The 16,689-nt window shown below is 44.2% G+C and overlaps 1 protein-coding gene across 1 annotated transcript; it reads left to right on the top strand.

Moving 5' to 3' along the window:
* The first annotated feature begins 6,188 nt into the window (after window positions 1-6,188).
* On the top strand, window positions 6,189-16,293 carry kcnk10a (potassium channel, subfamily K, member 10a). Its single transcript, XM_047022026.1, has 7 exons — window positions 6,189-6,317; window positions 8,072-8,457; window positions 12,534-12,651; window positions 13,476-13,636; window positions 14,243-14,435; window positions 15,008-15,150; window positions 15,524-16,293. Exons 1-7 carry the CDS (start codon window positions 6,263-6,265, stop codon window positions 16,187-16,189), a joined length of 1,722 nt encoding a protein of 573 aa, XP_046877982.1. The 5' UTR covers window positions 6,189-6,262; the 3' UTR covers window positions 16,190-16,293.
* The last annotated feature ends 396 nt before the right edge of the window (window positions 16,294-16,689 follow it).

Here is a 16,689-nt window from a genome sequence, read left to right as displayed (position 1 = left end):
GTGTGTGTGTGTGCATGTATGCAAGGCTGCATGCATGGCCGTGTGTGGATGGGTAGTGTGTGTGTATTTATGTGTGGATGTATGTATGTATGTATGTATGTAAGGCAGAGGGGAATAGTAAGCAGTTTTCTGTGTACAGGGAGAGAGAGGGTGATGAATGGTGAATAGTGCACATGTGGCAGGTCTCAGTGTTTGGGTGAGTGGAGCTGTGGAAGAGTGTTGCTTTTTGTGTACATATATATGTGTGATTGTGTGAATGTGTGGGAGTGTGTTTGTGTCCGTGTGTGGGAGTGTGTGGTGTGTGTGTGTGGGAGTATATTGTGTGTCTGTGCAGGTGTGATGTCATGTCGCAGTGGTGCAAAGTACCCTGGGTACAGAGGGATGAGGAGAAACAGTAAAGAACAAGTATAAAGAGCAAAGGATGGAAAAACACATCATTTGTATTCTGTCCTGTTTTCAGCATCACATACATGTACACGCCTTCAATCCAAGGTAATGATGAATCACAAAACATGGATGAACAAAGAAGAACGGTAAAGGCCCTTGTAGCTATCACTGGATCCCAAAGACAAAATGGATTTTGTGAGAAAAACATCTTCAGACGACCGCTCTGATTGTCATTGTGTGTGTGGTTGCATCCAATTTTTTTCGACCCATCCTTGCAGTGCATATCTTTCACCAGGAGTACACATGAGGACGCCTTGGATGAGTGTTAAACTCAGAGAGAAGGTATACTTCACTATCATCATAAATCAGAATGACCTCTTATAAATCACACGACTAATGCAACCCATGCATGCCATTAATCATTCTTAGAATCAATCCCATGCATGCCATTAGTCATTAACTGGAGCAACACACTCTGTCTGCACCTCCCTGTACACAGCTAGAGCAACTGACAGAGGCCAGAGGAACGCATAGTCAGAAACATGTGTGAGTGCCTGAGTGTATGGTGTGTGTGTGTGTGTGTGCATGTCTGTATGCCCGCGTGTGTGCCTGTGTGTGTGTTGGACATAAAGAGAACAAGAGAGTGTTATAGAGAGAGTTATGTACACATTGGGAATTTGTTCACTACATTTTGTGTGTTTTACGGTAGATATAAGTTAAATACAATCATTTAGAATGTATACATGCGATATGTGTGTTTGTATGTGTGAGTGTGTACAGAAACATACACACACACACACATTTACACACATGCAGGGGGAAATAAAAGGATGTAATTTAGCCTTAGATACATACAGAGGTCATACACAGCATCATCTACTCATGAAGGCTTTGTAATCTTCTGAGTGAAGGTACTTCCCTGACAAACAGACGAAGACACAATAAGATGCTGTGCTGTCCTCTCATGATTACCATTTCATTGTTCTGAGTGGGGCGCCAGGGTGATAGAGTCCCTTTAAGGCTTGTGTGCGTGTGTATGTGTGTGTGTGTGTGTGTGTGTGTGTGTGTGTGTGCGTGTGAGGGGTTGAGACGCCCCATGCTCATGTGTACTCTCTCTCCAGTCTGGGTGTCAGTATTAATGAGCCCAGATTTCATTTCCGATGAGCGATTATTTGACTGTTCATTTGGCTAAGATTTATGACGGGCCCTATATCTATAGCCTACAGCGCTGGTCTAGTCTTTAATAATGGGAAATGAGCACATTAATCACCCTGTAGCAGTCAGCCACTGAAAGCCAACCATAGTATCTAATCTGCAACATTGAAATAGCACAAAAAAAACACCTTATATTCCTTCACAATCCTTATCTATAACAATGGGCATGGACAAATTACCAGTGTAATTGAATATGATTTAACATAGTAAAATGTGAACAAGAGCCTCACACAAGACTGTGTAGAGAGAGCCACATAATATGTTTCGTTCCTGGCAATGTGGTTTAAGATATCCCACTTGCTCAACCACACTCCCTGTTTTCTTGGTTGCTTATCGCTGTAGTAGAACAACACAATAACCACAGCAGAACCGTGAGGTTTACCCAGGGAGGGTTGGGTAAGAGGTGGAGCCCAGCGTCAAACAAAACTGCATGAGTCACACAGCCACCTATTGCTAGACCACACCCCACTCAGGATGTGTGGCCTGAGATCAATCGCTGTCTCCAATAGGAGCCCAGCGTGAGGTCAGTCTCCAAGCCAAGCAAGTCCTTCCTTCATGCAGCAGCAACCCATTGGCAAGCACTAGAGTACAGAGGACAAAGCCCAGATGAACATAGATGGGGAAAATGCAAAATCTAATCACAGCAAGATTACATTGAGGCCATTGAGAGAAAGGCTGTGATCCATTTAAAATCAAAAGCCCATGCCGACGGTAAACACACGATAACACTTCAAAGTGCCGATGAATCCAATCCGCTCAGTTATTGGCCATTGGCTTGGATTCAAATCATTCAAGCACCCACATTTAGGTTCACCTGAAATTGTCAGATATCGCTTCTTTTTCTCACTATCTTATTTATGGTGCTAGGGGCATGCTCATTCATATCCACTGAAAATGGTTCATCACAACATTTCCATAAAATCCTCGTTTTTAATACAAGTTTTGCCTCCAGGTTTCACAAAAACAAAAACACAACAACAACAGAAACATATAAGCATGTTAACTACACATCTTTCATTATTTTAAGCTCCCTGTCAGTAGAGATCTGACTGGTCATTAACTATTCTCTATTTGCTGGAGTGTGTTGTTTTCCTGGTCCCTCAGGGTAATGTGGATAGAAGTCAGCCAGCTCATTATCCTTCCATTGGAGCGTTTTAATTGTTTTAATCCTAAACAAAGACTTGGGTCTATGTGGCCACTTATGTTTCACCTCTCACTTGTATTTCCTCCCTTGTAGAACATCACCCACACAATGAGGACTGTAGGTGTGGACTGATAGTATTGTACCTCTACTGGCACTTGTTTGAGAACTTTGGTCTTTTGTGCATTCGGCCAGTGAAACTGTGATGTGGTTCCTCTGGAATAGGTTTGAGTACCGGTATGATATTGTAAAGTGATTAGAAACGTCTTAGGGATGTTTAAAAAAAAAATGTATGAATGAATGTTGCTCTTACAAAATAGAGCCTGGTTATCAAGTTGCATATCATGTGAATATCAAATAGATTTTTGAGAGCCTTTTGACAAAGGTACTTTGTCAGAAAATAAATAATAAAGGTGTTATATTCATTTGCCTGGGCTACTGTATTGAAAATAAGGTAACTGATTTCAGAGTGGTCAATCATTTAGTTTCAGTTGAGAGCACTAAATGTCATGGCTTTTAAGATACACATAGTTAAAAGCCCATAATCGTTCTGAGCCTCTGGCATGGTCATGGGCATAAATTCTCTGCCTGCCATGAAAAACACACCACAGCTTAATCGGAAATACGAGAATTTTTTTTTAATGACATAGTACCTCCTAGTGGTAGATCTCAGAAAGAGCAACCAGCTATCTGCCAGCTCGACGTCTCTGTCTACTGGCCAGAAAAGGAAAGGTGGTATGGTAGCGTCCAGTGCATAGTGTTTGATAGTTACGTTCATGTCCTGTTGCTGTCTTTAACAGATTTCGACTTTTAAGAACGTTTTTCTTTTCTTTTTTCTCCCTTTTTCCTTTTTCTTTTGGAAAGTCAGGTAGCGCCCCCTTCTGGTGTGATCCTGCTGGTACAAAACAAAAAACAGCAGAGAAGCCTGCCATCTCCTGGACATACACCACTGAAAAACCAAACAAACCAACAACTTATGTTTTAAGAAATAAAAGATTAGGACAAAACCATGACAAAACCAAATAACTTTACAAACCAAGATCAATGACAGGCAAAATACATTTTTTTTCTACTGTCCAGACAGACCCTTTTTCCCAGTTCAAGACACACCTTAACGTTGTCCTCATTCAGAGATCCAAGTGGAGATGTTCATTGATGATGTGGCCCCTCTGACACCAGTGGGATCCAGTCATGTTTTGCTGCAATGCCATTGTCCAAACAGGATTGGAGGGTTGATGTGCTGCTTGACTAGCCACGCTAGGGACAGACAGATGCCCTAATTAGGTGAATGAGAAGCAGTGTCACTGCCCTGCCATGTTTGGATGCTTGGGCAAGCGTGAGTGATCTTCATGATAATATACAGTGGGAGGATGATGTGACATAAGACTGCCTAAAGCTTTGTGTTTATAGTATGTGTATTTATTTCTGTGCCAAAGGAATATGAAGGAATATCATATTATTAAGGTCCTATATTTGGTCCAATTATCTACAGTTTACTTCCGAGTCCACGTTCTGTTTTACTCTAAACAAAATGTACATTGTACTCGTTCCTGCTTATTCTCTCAAAATGTAACTCTACTGGTCACTTCCTTCTCAATCAGTGGTGTATGTCCAGGAGATGGCAGGCTTCTCTGCTGTTTTTTGTGTTGTACCAGCAGGATCACACCAGAAGGTGGGGCTACCTGACTTTCCAAAAGAAAAAGGAAAAATTGAGAAAAAAGAAAAGAAAAACGTTCTTAAAAGTCGAAATCCGTTAAAGACAGCAACAGGACATGAACGTAACTATCAAACACTATGCACTGTACGCTACCATACCACCTGTGACATTTCACAAAGGTCTAAAAAAGTATTATCTCAGTGGCGCAATTTGTATAATAGTATGATCAGAACAGAAACATATTAAGTTCAATAATTTGATGGTATATTTTAAGTAACCACATATTAAATGCAGACTGAAAACAATCAGTCACACTCAAAAGTTTTGTTCGGCTGGCCAACTTCTCATTGAAATGTCATTGTTCAGCAGAGTCTTCTTTTACATATTGGTTCAGCATCACGGTTATGGGGAAACGATCTACTTGGCGGGGCGCTACAATCATAAACCCTGACCGTGTGGCTCATCAGCGCATCCATCATGATCAAAACGAGGGCCCCTGTGCTCTTCTTTTCATGAACTCCTCGGATTGGATCGGCATATCGCCTACTGTATGATATATTTGGTTGTTCTAAACTAGTCTAGGAAACGTATGAAGTAAGTGTGCATCGATGAAAAGACAGAATAAAGAAGTTCTAAAGTTTGAGCGAGATGCGCGGAGCTGTCCACGGTGCTGAATACAAATATCACGTGTCCGCAATGACAGCACACACCAGATCGGACAGATTACTGTAAATAGCGGCATTGTAATCAGGACCAGAGTTGGGTACTCCCTTTGTCAATTCGCCCAAGGAATTTATTGACACTCGGATTATGTATTGATCTCAGCAATGTCTTAAAAGCGACACACTTCCACCTAGTGTTCACTATGATTGTTCTTTTAAAAATTGTTTTTCATTTATAGAGGCCTCAAGAAAGGATGATGAGCCACTTGAGCATCTACGTCACAGGACAATCAGAGAGCCTCAATAATTTCCTACGCGCCTGAAAGGCTTTTAAGTATTTTGTTGTTGTTAGGTTATAGCATGCCCCAAAAGAGGTGCCCATATCTGATACATTTCATATGCTTGGATCAAGTGTTTTGATGGCGTCATGCATGTCCTCAGATATGATTAAGGTTTGCCGCAGGGACCACAGGACCCCAGCATCCAGTCTTCACTCCATCAGCTCCAGTCATTTTAGACAAAGCTGCAACAATCATCGATTGGGCTTTGAGCGGATATAAGCGAAGGTGACTATGTACGCCAAGTTCATCGAAAATGCTAGCATTTGGCCACTTCCCATCGACATTTGGATGGCATCTCTGTCTGTGATTTGGCATGCTTTAGCACTACGCAAGCTCCCGGCACCCTGTGGCATGGAAAAAGCGCGCGCCAGGGCGTGAAGACAGCGCGAGAGCCACGCGCCATGACTATAGTTGATTGGATACCCCAACGTTGACAAGTCGCTCTGCAGAGGTATTGCATTATTGCAGCAAGTCTTGAAGATGTAAGCGTCAAGTTCTTCACCGCTGTTGGAGCACCGACTCCGTCTGCGTCGTCGTTGTTGATCAAAACACTGAGGACTGGGGTGGTGGTGCAGCAAGCATTAGTAGCGGTGGGTGTGTACTGGTGTTTCTGGAGTGCCGTGGAAAGATAAGTAGTCATAAATACCTTTTTGCCCTAGTGTGGACCTCGCTCTCCCAAACAGGAGCAAAAGAAGACACGGATGATGTGTTTTTACTCCCTTCCGTTCTCCATCCTCTCACGGTTAAAAGCAAAGGATTCCACAAACAGGGCTTTAAGATATTTCACATAAAGACGTTTTCTTTAAATTTGGTTAACATGGCTATAGTTTGATTCATTGTAACGAACCGAAGAAACAAGATGAAATTTCCAACGGAGAACCCAAGAAAACAAGGGAACTTGAACCCTCCACCAGGTTTGTATTGAAACATTTGTTGATTAGTAAACACAATGCATAACATTAATCTAAACTTCTAAAACTCATTTTGTTTAGTTATTTGCGTACCATTAACACTTATTGGAAGGGTAACACTGAATACAAATTGTGTGTGACAAAAATGCAGATAATCACAAATTTGTTTGCAAATAACACCAATCTAAAGATTATGTCTGGGCTGTATCAATAGTCGTATGGCCTTAGTATGGCCTTAGTATGGCGCAGTCCTAAATATTTTGGTTTCCCATTTCTATAACTGTATGTATTATTCAATGTAAACTATGTTTTGCTAATTTTGGCCCTATTGTATTTAACTGTAGTCAGTGCAGGATATGTTATGTCGTCTGTCAAAACAATCAAATTCAGATTTCCGAGTAGATGAATTGAGTGACACGGCACGTGATATATCTAGATTTACTTTGATTACGTTTATGAAATCAACTTGACTTTTTTAACCTCGACGTCATTACCATTCTTATCAGTTTGGTCCAGGCACGACTCCTTGCAGTTGCCTTATTTCCCCATCACCACATGACAAGCAGAACGGAAGAACATGTGCTCCTCCTCAAGCCTTACATCACGTGCATAGGCAATTGTAAGGTTACTACGCTTAATAAATAGCCGCCTAAGGATAGAGCTAATGTTGAATGAGGCTTGGTTGTTGTTTGTAAAGATCGCGTTTTAATTGACTATTTGAACACTTGTAGCGTTTCTTGCTGCAGTAGACTATAGGTTTCTCTGCTTGTAGTGTTAGAGAATTACCTCATCCGTCAGCACTGTTACTGGTAGACCCCACCAAGTTTGTATGTATGGCACGTCCAAATGGCACCCCCGCTCACGCCATCATGTTCAGACTACCCATCCGCCCCAGCCAGTGTAGGTGTTGATTAATATGTCTATCTGTTTTCAGCGGTATGACCTTCTAGGTAAAGCCAAGCGTATTTTATTTACGTGCAACGTGTCAAGTGTTGCTCGCACACAATTGTACTCATTTCAAAGGCTCATCAAAATTCGTTGCACCTGCTAGACTAGTGGATGCTTTTCTACATAACCGGTAAAAGCCGGTAACTGGTTCCATACAGTGCATCTCAAAGTACATGTATGGAATTTACCCGTGTGTGTTCTCCATGAGTAATATGTAACAAACAACGATCACGAATCTTACAAACTGCATTACATAATATAATTGAGATTAAATTGTATTTAACATTTTCCTTAGAAATGTGTGCTGTCCAAATGTTAAAAAACAACAATTGTAGGTTACATGTGTGTTTCAATTGACAATACACTATAAACCAATTTTATGTGCAGTTTGCATGGCTCAATATGATCCACCATACATTGTTTCCCTGTGTTTTTATGAGGAACAGTAATTAATGGAGCCAACACAGAATTTGAAAACCCGATCTGTCCTTTACCATTAAGGGGTTAATCACAAAGCCCACAGAGCCATTAGAGTTGCACCCTCTCTCAGTCTCTCCTAGTGCTGAGGCCTCTGATAAGGTTCCATTACTACAGCACAATGTCCTTCAGCTGATTAAAGTAAACTAGACTGCATAATGTTATCCATATTGGACAATAAATATATAGTAGTACCCAATGCTCTCTTTCAAAAAGTATTATATATCTCAATGTACAGTGTAAGTAAACAGCAATGTATTTTCACATCATGCTACCCTCTGAAAAGATTTAAGGAATCTCTAACATTGTTTTTGTCATTTCCCTCTTTGCAGTGGAAGTCCAAACCAACCTGGTCCCCCCTAAGAAGGTGCAGTCAGGCATGCTGCAGTCCAGCCTCGTCCAGGCCAGCGTGGCCACCATGCAGAACCCCATGGGCTGCACCATGCCCCGGCTGTCCGTGTCGTCACGGCCCGCCAGCATGGTGGCCAGCATGGAGGCGGTGGCAAGCGGTTCGGCCCTGCTCACCGTCATGAAGTGGAAGACGGTCCTGGCTGTGTTCGTGGTGGTGGTGGCCTACTTGGTCGCCGGGGGCCTGGTGTTCCGGGCCCTGGAGCAGCCCTTTGAGAGCAACCAGAAAGACTCCATCACCATGGAGAAGGCGGCATTTCTGCAGAAGAACCCCTGTGTCTCTCCTGCTGAGCTGGAGGCACTCATCAAGGTAAGGCCGGCCTGCACCCTCCGCCAGGCCAGATCGATATGCCAGCTTTCCTTGCCCCTGTAGCCAGAGTCCCTGGTGGCGTCTCAGGTCCACTGAAACCTGAGCTCCTCATCGATCCCACGCCATCACACCCCACACATACTCTGAACCCTGAAACTAGATCAGAACCACAGAAGATGTCTCAGTGTATAAAAATAAGTATATAAAATGAGTCTGACAGGAGTCAGACAGTATTACAGGCACTCTCTCTGTAGGTGTGGCTGTGGGATGGGTTGGACACATGCTACATGTGTGATGTGCAGTGTGCCCCCGGCCTGTGCCCACCTGCCAGGATGTGACGTCCTGCCAGCCATGGCTGCCACAGCTAGACGGCTCCACCGTCATGCCTAATGACACTCATTATTACATACACTTTGCAGGGGACGTGGGCTGCATCACAATAGCTTGAAAAGATGACAGGAAAGCCCATTAAGAACATTCAGATTATGCTAGTTTGAACTGCAGAATGGATGTTGGGATGTGTTCAGTGTTCGAATATAGCGGTGTGTATGAACTGTGTGATTGGCAACATTTTATAATGTTCAGGATCCTTATAGAGATTTTTTTTGTCATTTTCAGGTCTATAATTTAATTTAAGGAGGCTTCCAAAAACCTATGTCAGAGCTATTCTAAGCCTTTCATATTAAAGTATTTCCAGGCAACCCCTTCTTTCGGTTTTCACGTAGATTGATTTTTGACTTGCAGAGCCATGCTTGCCAATTCTTGTTCCATCCCTCCAGGACTCATTTGTCTTCCATGAGACAACACCATTAGACCAAATGTGAGGAAAACCTTTTAAAAACACTATCTAGCTCCCACAATTCCAGGTTAATCCAGGAAAAGGACATGAGGAGGTTTATATACAAAGCTTTATTGGGCTGACACTGGCATCTCTCACACTGCAATCACAAAAGCTCATCATGGCCTTACAACTCGTCGTAAAAAAAAGCTGAGAAACACCCAAGTGTTTTAGACAGCCAGATATTGACCCTGGGCTGCCAACAGCTGCTGTAATAATAGAGAGGCACAGTCCCCACCAGCAAGGTGAAAACAGCAGTACTGGAGCAGAGCACTGCCTCACTCCTGCTCGCATAGCGCACAACAAAGGAAAGCATGAATTTAAATAGTTAATTAATTGGTTCGGAAACACTCCCATCACAAATCATTTGAACATGTAATCTGATTAAAAAGCGAAAGGTTTGTAGTTGTTTGTTTTACCGGTAAAGCACAAATTGGTCCTTCTTGCTACTTACGGAGGACTAAAGGAATTGGCACAAGCGGAGCGCTATCAAGTATCGGATCAATTTCTTTCTAAAAAACACTGCTGTGGTGGTGTAGTTGTGAGAATGCAGTAGCCAAGGCTGACTGGCTTGGTACAGCCATGCTGCTGGGAACTGCACTGCTTGTAAAGCAGATGTGTCTTTTCCTGCAGAGAGGCAGAGTCAAAAAGAACCACTCGGCACATACGCTGCCTCTCTTTCAGTGAAAGCCAGTGACGAATCATCTGCAATCCAAGATAGGGAGTCGGGGAAAATGCAGAATCCTATTTTGATGTTTTTCCATGGAACAGGGAGCTTGGTGGTATGTATTTCCCCCATCACAGAACAGTAAGACTGCATTGCAGCAGTGACTATTTGTTGTCACACAAATACGGCTAACATGGGATGTTCTCCACGCCCGGCTGCCTTTTAAAACACTCTTCAGGCGTGTGTTAAAGTCACCGTGGTCCATCTGATATATGCAGTGATAATTGCCCGTATTTTCATCACAGAAAGGCTGAATCGACGTCTTTAAAGTCTTAAAAGCATCTGTTGGGGAATCAATAATTCATGATGCCATCCAGTGGTAGCAGCAGCAGGAGGACCCAGCCCTGGGATAGAACCATGGCCGATGGGAAGGGTGGTGACAGTCCCCCTGGGCCTCTGCTATCAACACTGTTGTTTGGCATGAAACTGGTTCCCTTGAGCATCTGCAGTCCCCCATTAATCCATCCCCTGTGATGGTCCACCAAAGTTCTGCAGTGTGACACTTTTCAAAACATACTGTATGTATATCTTTACCGATCTATAGAGAGATAAATAGATAGATAGATCGATTGATCGATGTCTCTATCATCTGTCTGTCTGTTTTTCTGTGTCTGTCTGTCTGTCTGTCTCACATTGATTCTACACAAAAGGAGTCTATAAGATTCTGTGTCCTTGAGTCTTGAGTCATTGTGTTGGTTAGCATGTGAGTTTGTTGAACAGGAGCCCAAGGAAGCGTGTGGATACAGTGGCACACAGTGTTGTTGTCTTGCATCCCGTTGGGATCCTGCCATGGTGCATCTAGTAATTACCCAACACTAGGTCCATGATTCAGAGGTGTGGAGTGTGGCCGTACGCCGTGACTCACCCACCCCACTCGCAGCCTTTCTACCTCTCCTTTCCTCCCCCCGCCTCTCTCGCTCTCCTTTTCAGCTGCAAAAAAAAGACGGAAAGGCTTTTTCTATTTTCTTTAGGGGAAAGCAGTTTTTTTTGCAGCTGCCGATAAACTCTTGGTGCTGTTGGTACAGTGATGAACATGAACTTGAGGAGGAAAACAGGCCTATATTGGCTGTAACACGACTCAGGGATTGAATGTTACAGTTGTATTTTGATCAATCTGGTTAAATTATAGTACAGTTGTCACAAATCTTGAAGAAGTGTTTACTGTCTTTACCTGATAAGTATTACATCAACATAATCTTCTTCCCTATCACACAAGCGTTCTGCCCCCCCGCCCCCCCCCGCCCCCCCCCCCCCCACAGCATATTTGACACAATTTCGAATTCCAGTTGAAAGGTGATTTCTTGCTAGCAGAGAATAGGGCAAATGATAAACTGTGCTGGGAGCAGTGCCAGGGTGCTGCTCCATTGTTTTAGCTGGGAGGGGGCTACAGGCCCCCAGCCAGGCAGGCAGGCTTGGATGCCTTCTCAGCCTTTATTGTCCCTCATACATGGAGATTGCCTAAAAAAAAACCTCAGAACCATTTTCCATTCACCTACATGGTGGTGAATTGAAACCCAAGGAGTTTACGTGTACCCTTTTGCCAATACTTTCCCCCCAAACTAATCTATTTCATTGTAAGGAGATGACAGTGATTTTTATTTGGAAGACATTGAGTGTGCTGAAGCGCAAACTGCAAAAATGCTGATATGTCTTTTGTTGTTCTCGAGTAACTCACAGTGCTGGAGGGAACAATTTGTCCTGAAAAGTTCATTAGGTCGTAACATTCTTAGTCAGGCTTTGAGGTTACGCAATTCCCACACAAACAAAGCCTGGAGCCTTTTGGTTCACTTCAACGCAGCACTTGTGCCCATCAACTTAGAGTTGTGATTGGGCTGTCTGTCGCACAGAGGCCCTAGTGTGGTCCATGGTCTGTTACATGCAGCCATCCCAGTGTTCTGAGGAGATCAGACAGACAGGATAAGGTCCTTGTAAAAAATGGGGTGTGAGGAAGTTCTACCTTCTGGGTTATGGAGGCCTGTGGCATGCCCTTGTTGACTTGCCCTTCAGCCCACTGCACACCTATCCCTCACACCCTTAGACAGATCCTGGCGCTCACTGCTTCGCTTTCCCATCTGCTGTGGAGGACTCTTGCTGGGCGGACGGGCGCAGAGCATTAGGGGCTGCTCCGGGCATCAGCCCCGCCCCCGTCGGCCTCTCCCAGCAGCCTCTCTGCTTCTCTGTCAGGGTGATTCACTATAGAGGCAGCATTATCAGTGTGGAGGTAGTCACATGCAACTGAATCCTGGATCTCGTGGGCGTGTTTGTCAGCGTGAGCCTCCATCAAACAACAACTGCCGTTGACGAACATCTTTCTGGACACGGCGGCACAGCCATTCAGGATGGAAATGATCGTGTTTTACAGTGTTAAACGGTCACAAGATACCTTGTCAGCAAAACTGAACGTGCATTCACAATCCATTCTGACTACATCAACCATGATTCAAACATCACTTCCCCATGACATGTTATACTTGAATGATGTGGTAGCATCTTCTCTGGCTTCTCTTCCAGCACTCTGTGGATGCTGTGAATGCTGGCGTCAGTCCAATAGGAGACACATCCTATAACTCCAGTCACTGGGACCTGGGCAGTGCCTTCTTCTTTGCCGGGACTGTCATCACAACCATAGGTACCTGATAAATGTTCTCTATTCTCGATGTACTGCTCTTACAACTTACATATTTATTGATCACCAATTCATTGTCTCATTGGATGCGATGATGTTACATGTCTTACACTTGAGAATACATGTAGTGCAATCCTGTTGCAGTCACCTTGCACTTCATTTCAGTTCAATCGATTGTTTTAATGCAGGCTGACTTTCTAACTGTTGTCAATAGTAGCCCAGTCAATGCTAGCAGCAGTGGCAGTTGTCTAGGCTTCTCCACAGTTGGGTTGTAAATATTACTAATTTGTGAGATTAAATGAAGGGTGCTGCTCCACTCCAGGGAGTAATGGGCTGTCAGATTGAAAGATGTTCTACATTATCTCCTTTATGACTTACTGTATGGCAACAACAGACACAACCAACCTGATATTATGTTTCATTTAAAGGAAAGTTTGGAAGTAGACATGGTTGGTGTGACAACTAGGCACTGGACAAGACATTTGCTATCAGAGAAAGTATGAAGATCATTTGTTGTAGCAGTGGGGAGATGAGGGAATAGATCAAGCCATTGTCTACAAAAGAACTTCCAGAGTCATTATTGCTCCTGACTGTTGAATGTCGCTCATTTTGAAGGATGAGTGAAAGAAGCTTTTCCACACCACTGGCTATAGATTGTCTCTGCGATTAAAAGAACCTGCTTTCCCTTGTGACTCTTAGTAGAAGCTGACAACGTATAAGCTACGGTTAGCTGCCAGATGTTTGAACAAAACAATTTAATGAGCTAATTTTCACAGCCAGACTTATGTCTGTCCAGCCTAACTCCTCTCTGTCTGTTTCTCTCATAGGGTATGGTAACATTGCCCCCAGTACAGAAGGAGGAAAGATCTTCTGTATCCTATATGCAATCTTCGGCATTCCCCTTTTCGGGTTTCTTCTAGCAGGAGTGGGGGACCAGCTGGGGACTATATTTGTGAAAAGTATCGCCAAGGTGGAGAAAACGTTCAGGGTGAGTCAAGATTACGAACAATTAAAAATGTATACTGATTAGGAGTTCGAGAGTTTCTCTAACACAAGCACAGCTCTTTAGAAGATACAAGATAAGTGATTTGATAAGTGATTTGAAAGTTCTGCCAGTGGAAGCACAAAGTGTGCAGTGCTAAGCAAGGTGTAGTTCTCTGTTAATGAACTGTGGGAGAGCATTAGAGCATGCAAATGAGCATGGGGCGCACCGCCGTGCTTCATTTTGATTGGCTCAGCAGTCCGTCGTAGACGTTCAGCTCTGGCCCATCCGTGGGGCAGCAGACAAACAAAGACACCTGTGGAGAGTGAGGCACAGCGCTGATGGTCAAATATGTCAGCAGACACAATCACAGTCACCATCAGCGTTGTGTCTCATTTAAGATCATCTACACTAATCAAGTAGTGGTTCAGCACATGAATACATTCACCTTGTTAGACTTGTTAGAGTCTACCCCTTGGCATCCTGTGAAGACTGCCTTGGCATGTTGCCGTCTGTCACTCATACTCTACGTGTGGGCATGTGTGTGTGTGTGCTTGTGTGTGTGTGGGCATGTATGTGTGTGTGCTTGCGTGTGTGTTCTTCGTCCTACAGCGTAAACACAACCAGATCAGTCAAACCAAGATTCGCGTGGCGTCCACCCTGCTCTTCATCCTCGCTGGCTGCATCCTCTTCGTCACCATCCCAGCCGTCATTTTTAAACACATCGAAGGATGGACGGCCCTGGAGGCCATCTACTTTGTTGTCATCACTCTGACCACTGTTGGAATTGGGGACTACGTGGCAGGTGAGAACACGTTGATTAGCAAGGCAATTGTCTTTATGATTTAAGTCAAAATTGTCATTTTGATTATGTTGGGTAACATTTGCTGCACATATTTGATCATTCACACTCCTTGATTCGAGTTGGATGCACGTCTTTGTACAGTATGGCTTTACTCCATTGCTGACACAAGTGTAAACCTTTAGCTGGAGTTATCAGTGATGGATGGGAGCGTCTGTGTAGACCAGACGGGCTGGTCATTTAAAAAGCTATGCTTTATTGCCTTAGTGAAATGAAATCCATTAATGGACCTGCATAAGCTTGATCTCACTGACAGAACTGCCACCTCGCCAATGATTTCCATCCCAATCCCTTTGCAGCACACAAACACTTGATCGAGTGAGAGGGGAATTGACTTTCTGAGAAAATTAGCTTTTGTTGTCAGTTTAAGGGCCATCTCACAGCAGACAACATACAGGTCATAATATTTGAATAGACCCATTGTGACACGTAGTCCAGGTTGAAATATTTGAATGCCTGGGAATTCTATAATGATGGCCATATTACGGTTTTAAATATCTTATGATTTGTTGCAGGAGGAGACCGGAGAATTGAGTATCGTAAATGGTACCGTCCGCTGGTATGGTTCTGGATCCTGGTGGGACTGGCCTATTTCGCTGCCGTCCTGAGCATGATTGGTGATTGGTTGAGGGTGCTTTCCAAGAAGACAAAAGAAGAGGTAGGATCATTTCTTTGTGGATTTACAGGACTGTTATAGCAGTGGACTGTAAATAACAGTATATTCACCAAGCTGTTTATAAAATAAATAAATATATATTACAATATATAAAATCCAACAAAAACTGACAATGAGGCCAGATTGTACTGGTCAATTAAGTGAAATATGACAGACGAGTTGTGTTCAATTGTATGTGATGCATTACACGTTCACTTGCATTTGGATGTTGATGCACTTTTTGGATGTTGCTTTGGATAAAAGCATCTGCTACCGTAAAACATTTGTATAATGTAAATGTATCTAAGTTCAAAATAATGAGCACTAAAATGGCGTCATAAAATGTGAGAACATCCCGTCTGGGACTTCTTTCCAGGTGGGGGAGATCAAAGCTCACGCGGCCGAGTGGAAGGCCAACGTGCGGGCCGAGTTCCGAGAGACTCGGCGGCGTCTGAGCGTGGAGGTCCACGACAAACTCCAGCGAGCCGCCACCATCCGCAGCATGGAGCGCCGTCAGCTGGGCCTGGACCAGCGGGCCGTGTCTCTGGACATGCTGTCACCGGAGCGGCGCGCCGTCTTCAACAGCCTGGACACCAAAAGCTACAAGACCTCCTCCCAGGAGAGCATCGACACCAAGCTGAACAACCTGCGGCTGCGACTGGGCGCCGAGGGCTGCGAGCGCCGGCCCGACTCCCAGACCTCCTCGGAGGACAACATCTTCAACCGCCTGGGCTCCGTCACCAAGATGGCCAAGCGCAGTAAGAACCGCGAGCTGAAGAAGAACATCCCCCACGAGGCGCGTCGACCCCACAGCGAGGCCTACGGCTGCAGCACGCCCACCATGGATGAGGGGAAGGGCAAGGAGGACGGGGATGAGGACGAGGAGGAGGTGGATAAGGAGTTCAACACCAGTCTGTCTGACCTGCCGCTGTTTGTGGAAGTTTGCAATCCCCAGAATGGCTTCATCCCAACGGAGACCAAAGAAAACGAGAGCGAGAAAACACTTGAAGACAAAGAGCTGCATATTCAGATGAATCCTTAGACTGTCCATAACTCCTTGTAGGATCAGAGGTTTAAACACCACCATACGTGCCTTAACTGTCTCTCTGTCAGACACTCTCTTTCTGCCTCTCTTACTCTTTCCCTCCCTCTCTCTCTCTTTCCCCTGTGTGCTTAACAGGGGACACTGCTGTGTGTGTCACTGTGTGCTATGATGTTAAATGATTCACTGTGCCCTAATAACCCAAGAAAAGGACTTTGTCTAGATCTAATCTGGTAGGAGATGGTGATGATTGGTTCTTAAGGTTGAACACGGTACGGCACAGTACAACCAAATCAACCAACACTCTCCGAAGGGAGAAGAGAAAGATGGCTGCTAATAAGACGAGTCATAATTAAGACTAAACCACTTAAGAGGCAGCGGTCTACTGCTGTGAGGAATCTACAGACTTTTATGCACATGGACCTCATTGAGGTGGTCTTCAGTTTATCGTTGAGGTTAGAAAAGAACAAAAGCTGCTTAGGAATAGAGGAAACGAGTAG

The sequence above is a fragment of the Hypomesus transpacificus genome, chromosome 6 (assembly GCF_021917145.1).
Source record: "Hypomesus transpacificus isolate Combined female chromosome 6, fHypTra1, whole genome shotgun sequence".
Taxonomy (NCBI): Eukaryota; Metazoa; Chordata; class Actinopteri; order Osmeriformes; family Osmeridae; genus Hypomesus; species Hypomesus transpacificus.
Note: the sequence above shows the minus strand (reverse complement) of the source record. Positions and strands in the feature narration are given on the sequence as shown.

What these genes read in the sequence shown, in the direction of transcription:
- kcnk10a (XM_047022026.1), top strand. Translation starts at nt 6,263, where the DNA reads ATGAAATTTCCAACGGAGAACCCAAGAAAACAAGGGAACTTGAACCCT. An exon ending in GAACTTGAACCCTCCACCAG is followed by an intron (nt 6,318 to 8,071) that starts GTTTGTATTGAA and finishes CCCTCTTTGCAG; the next exon opens with TGGAAGTCCAAACCAACCTG. An exon ending in GACTGTCATCACAACCATAG is followed by an intron (nt 12,652 to 13,475) that starts GTACCTGATAAA and finishes TTTCTCTCATAG; the next exon opens with GGTATGGTAACATTGCCCCC.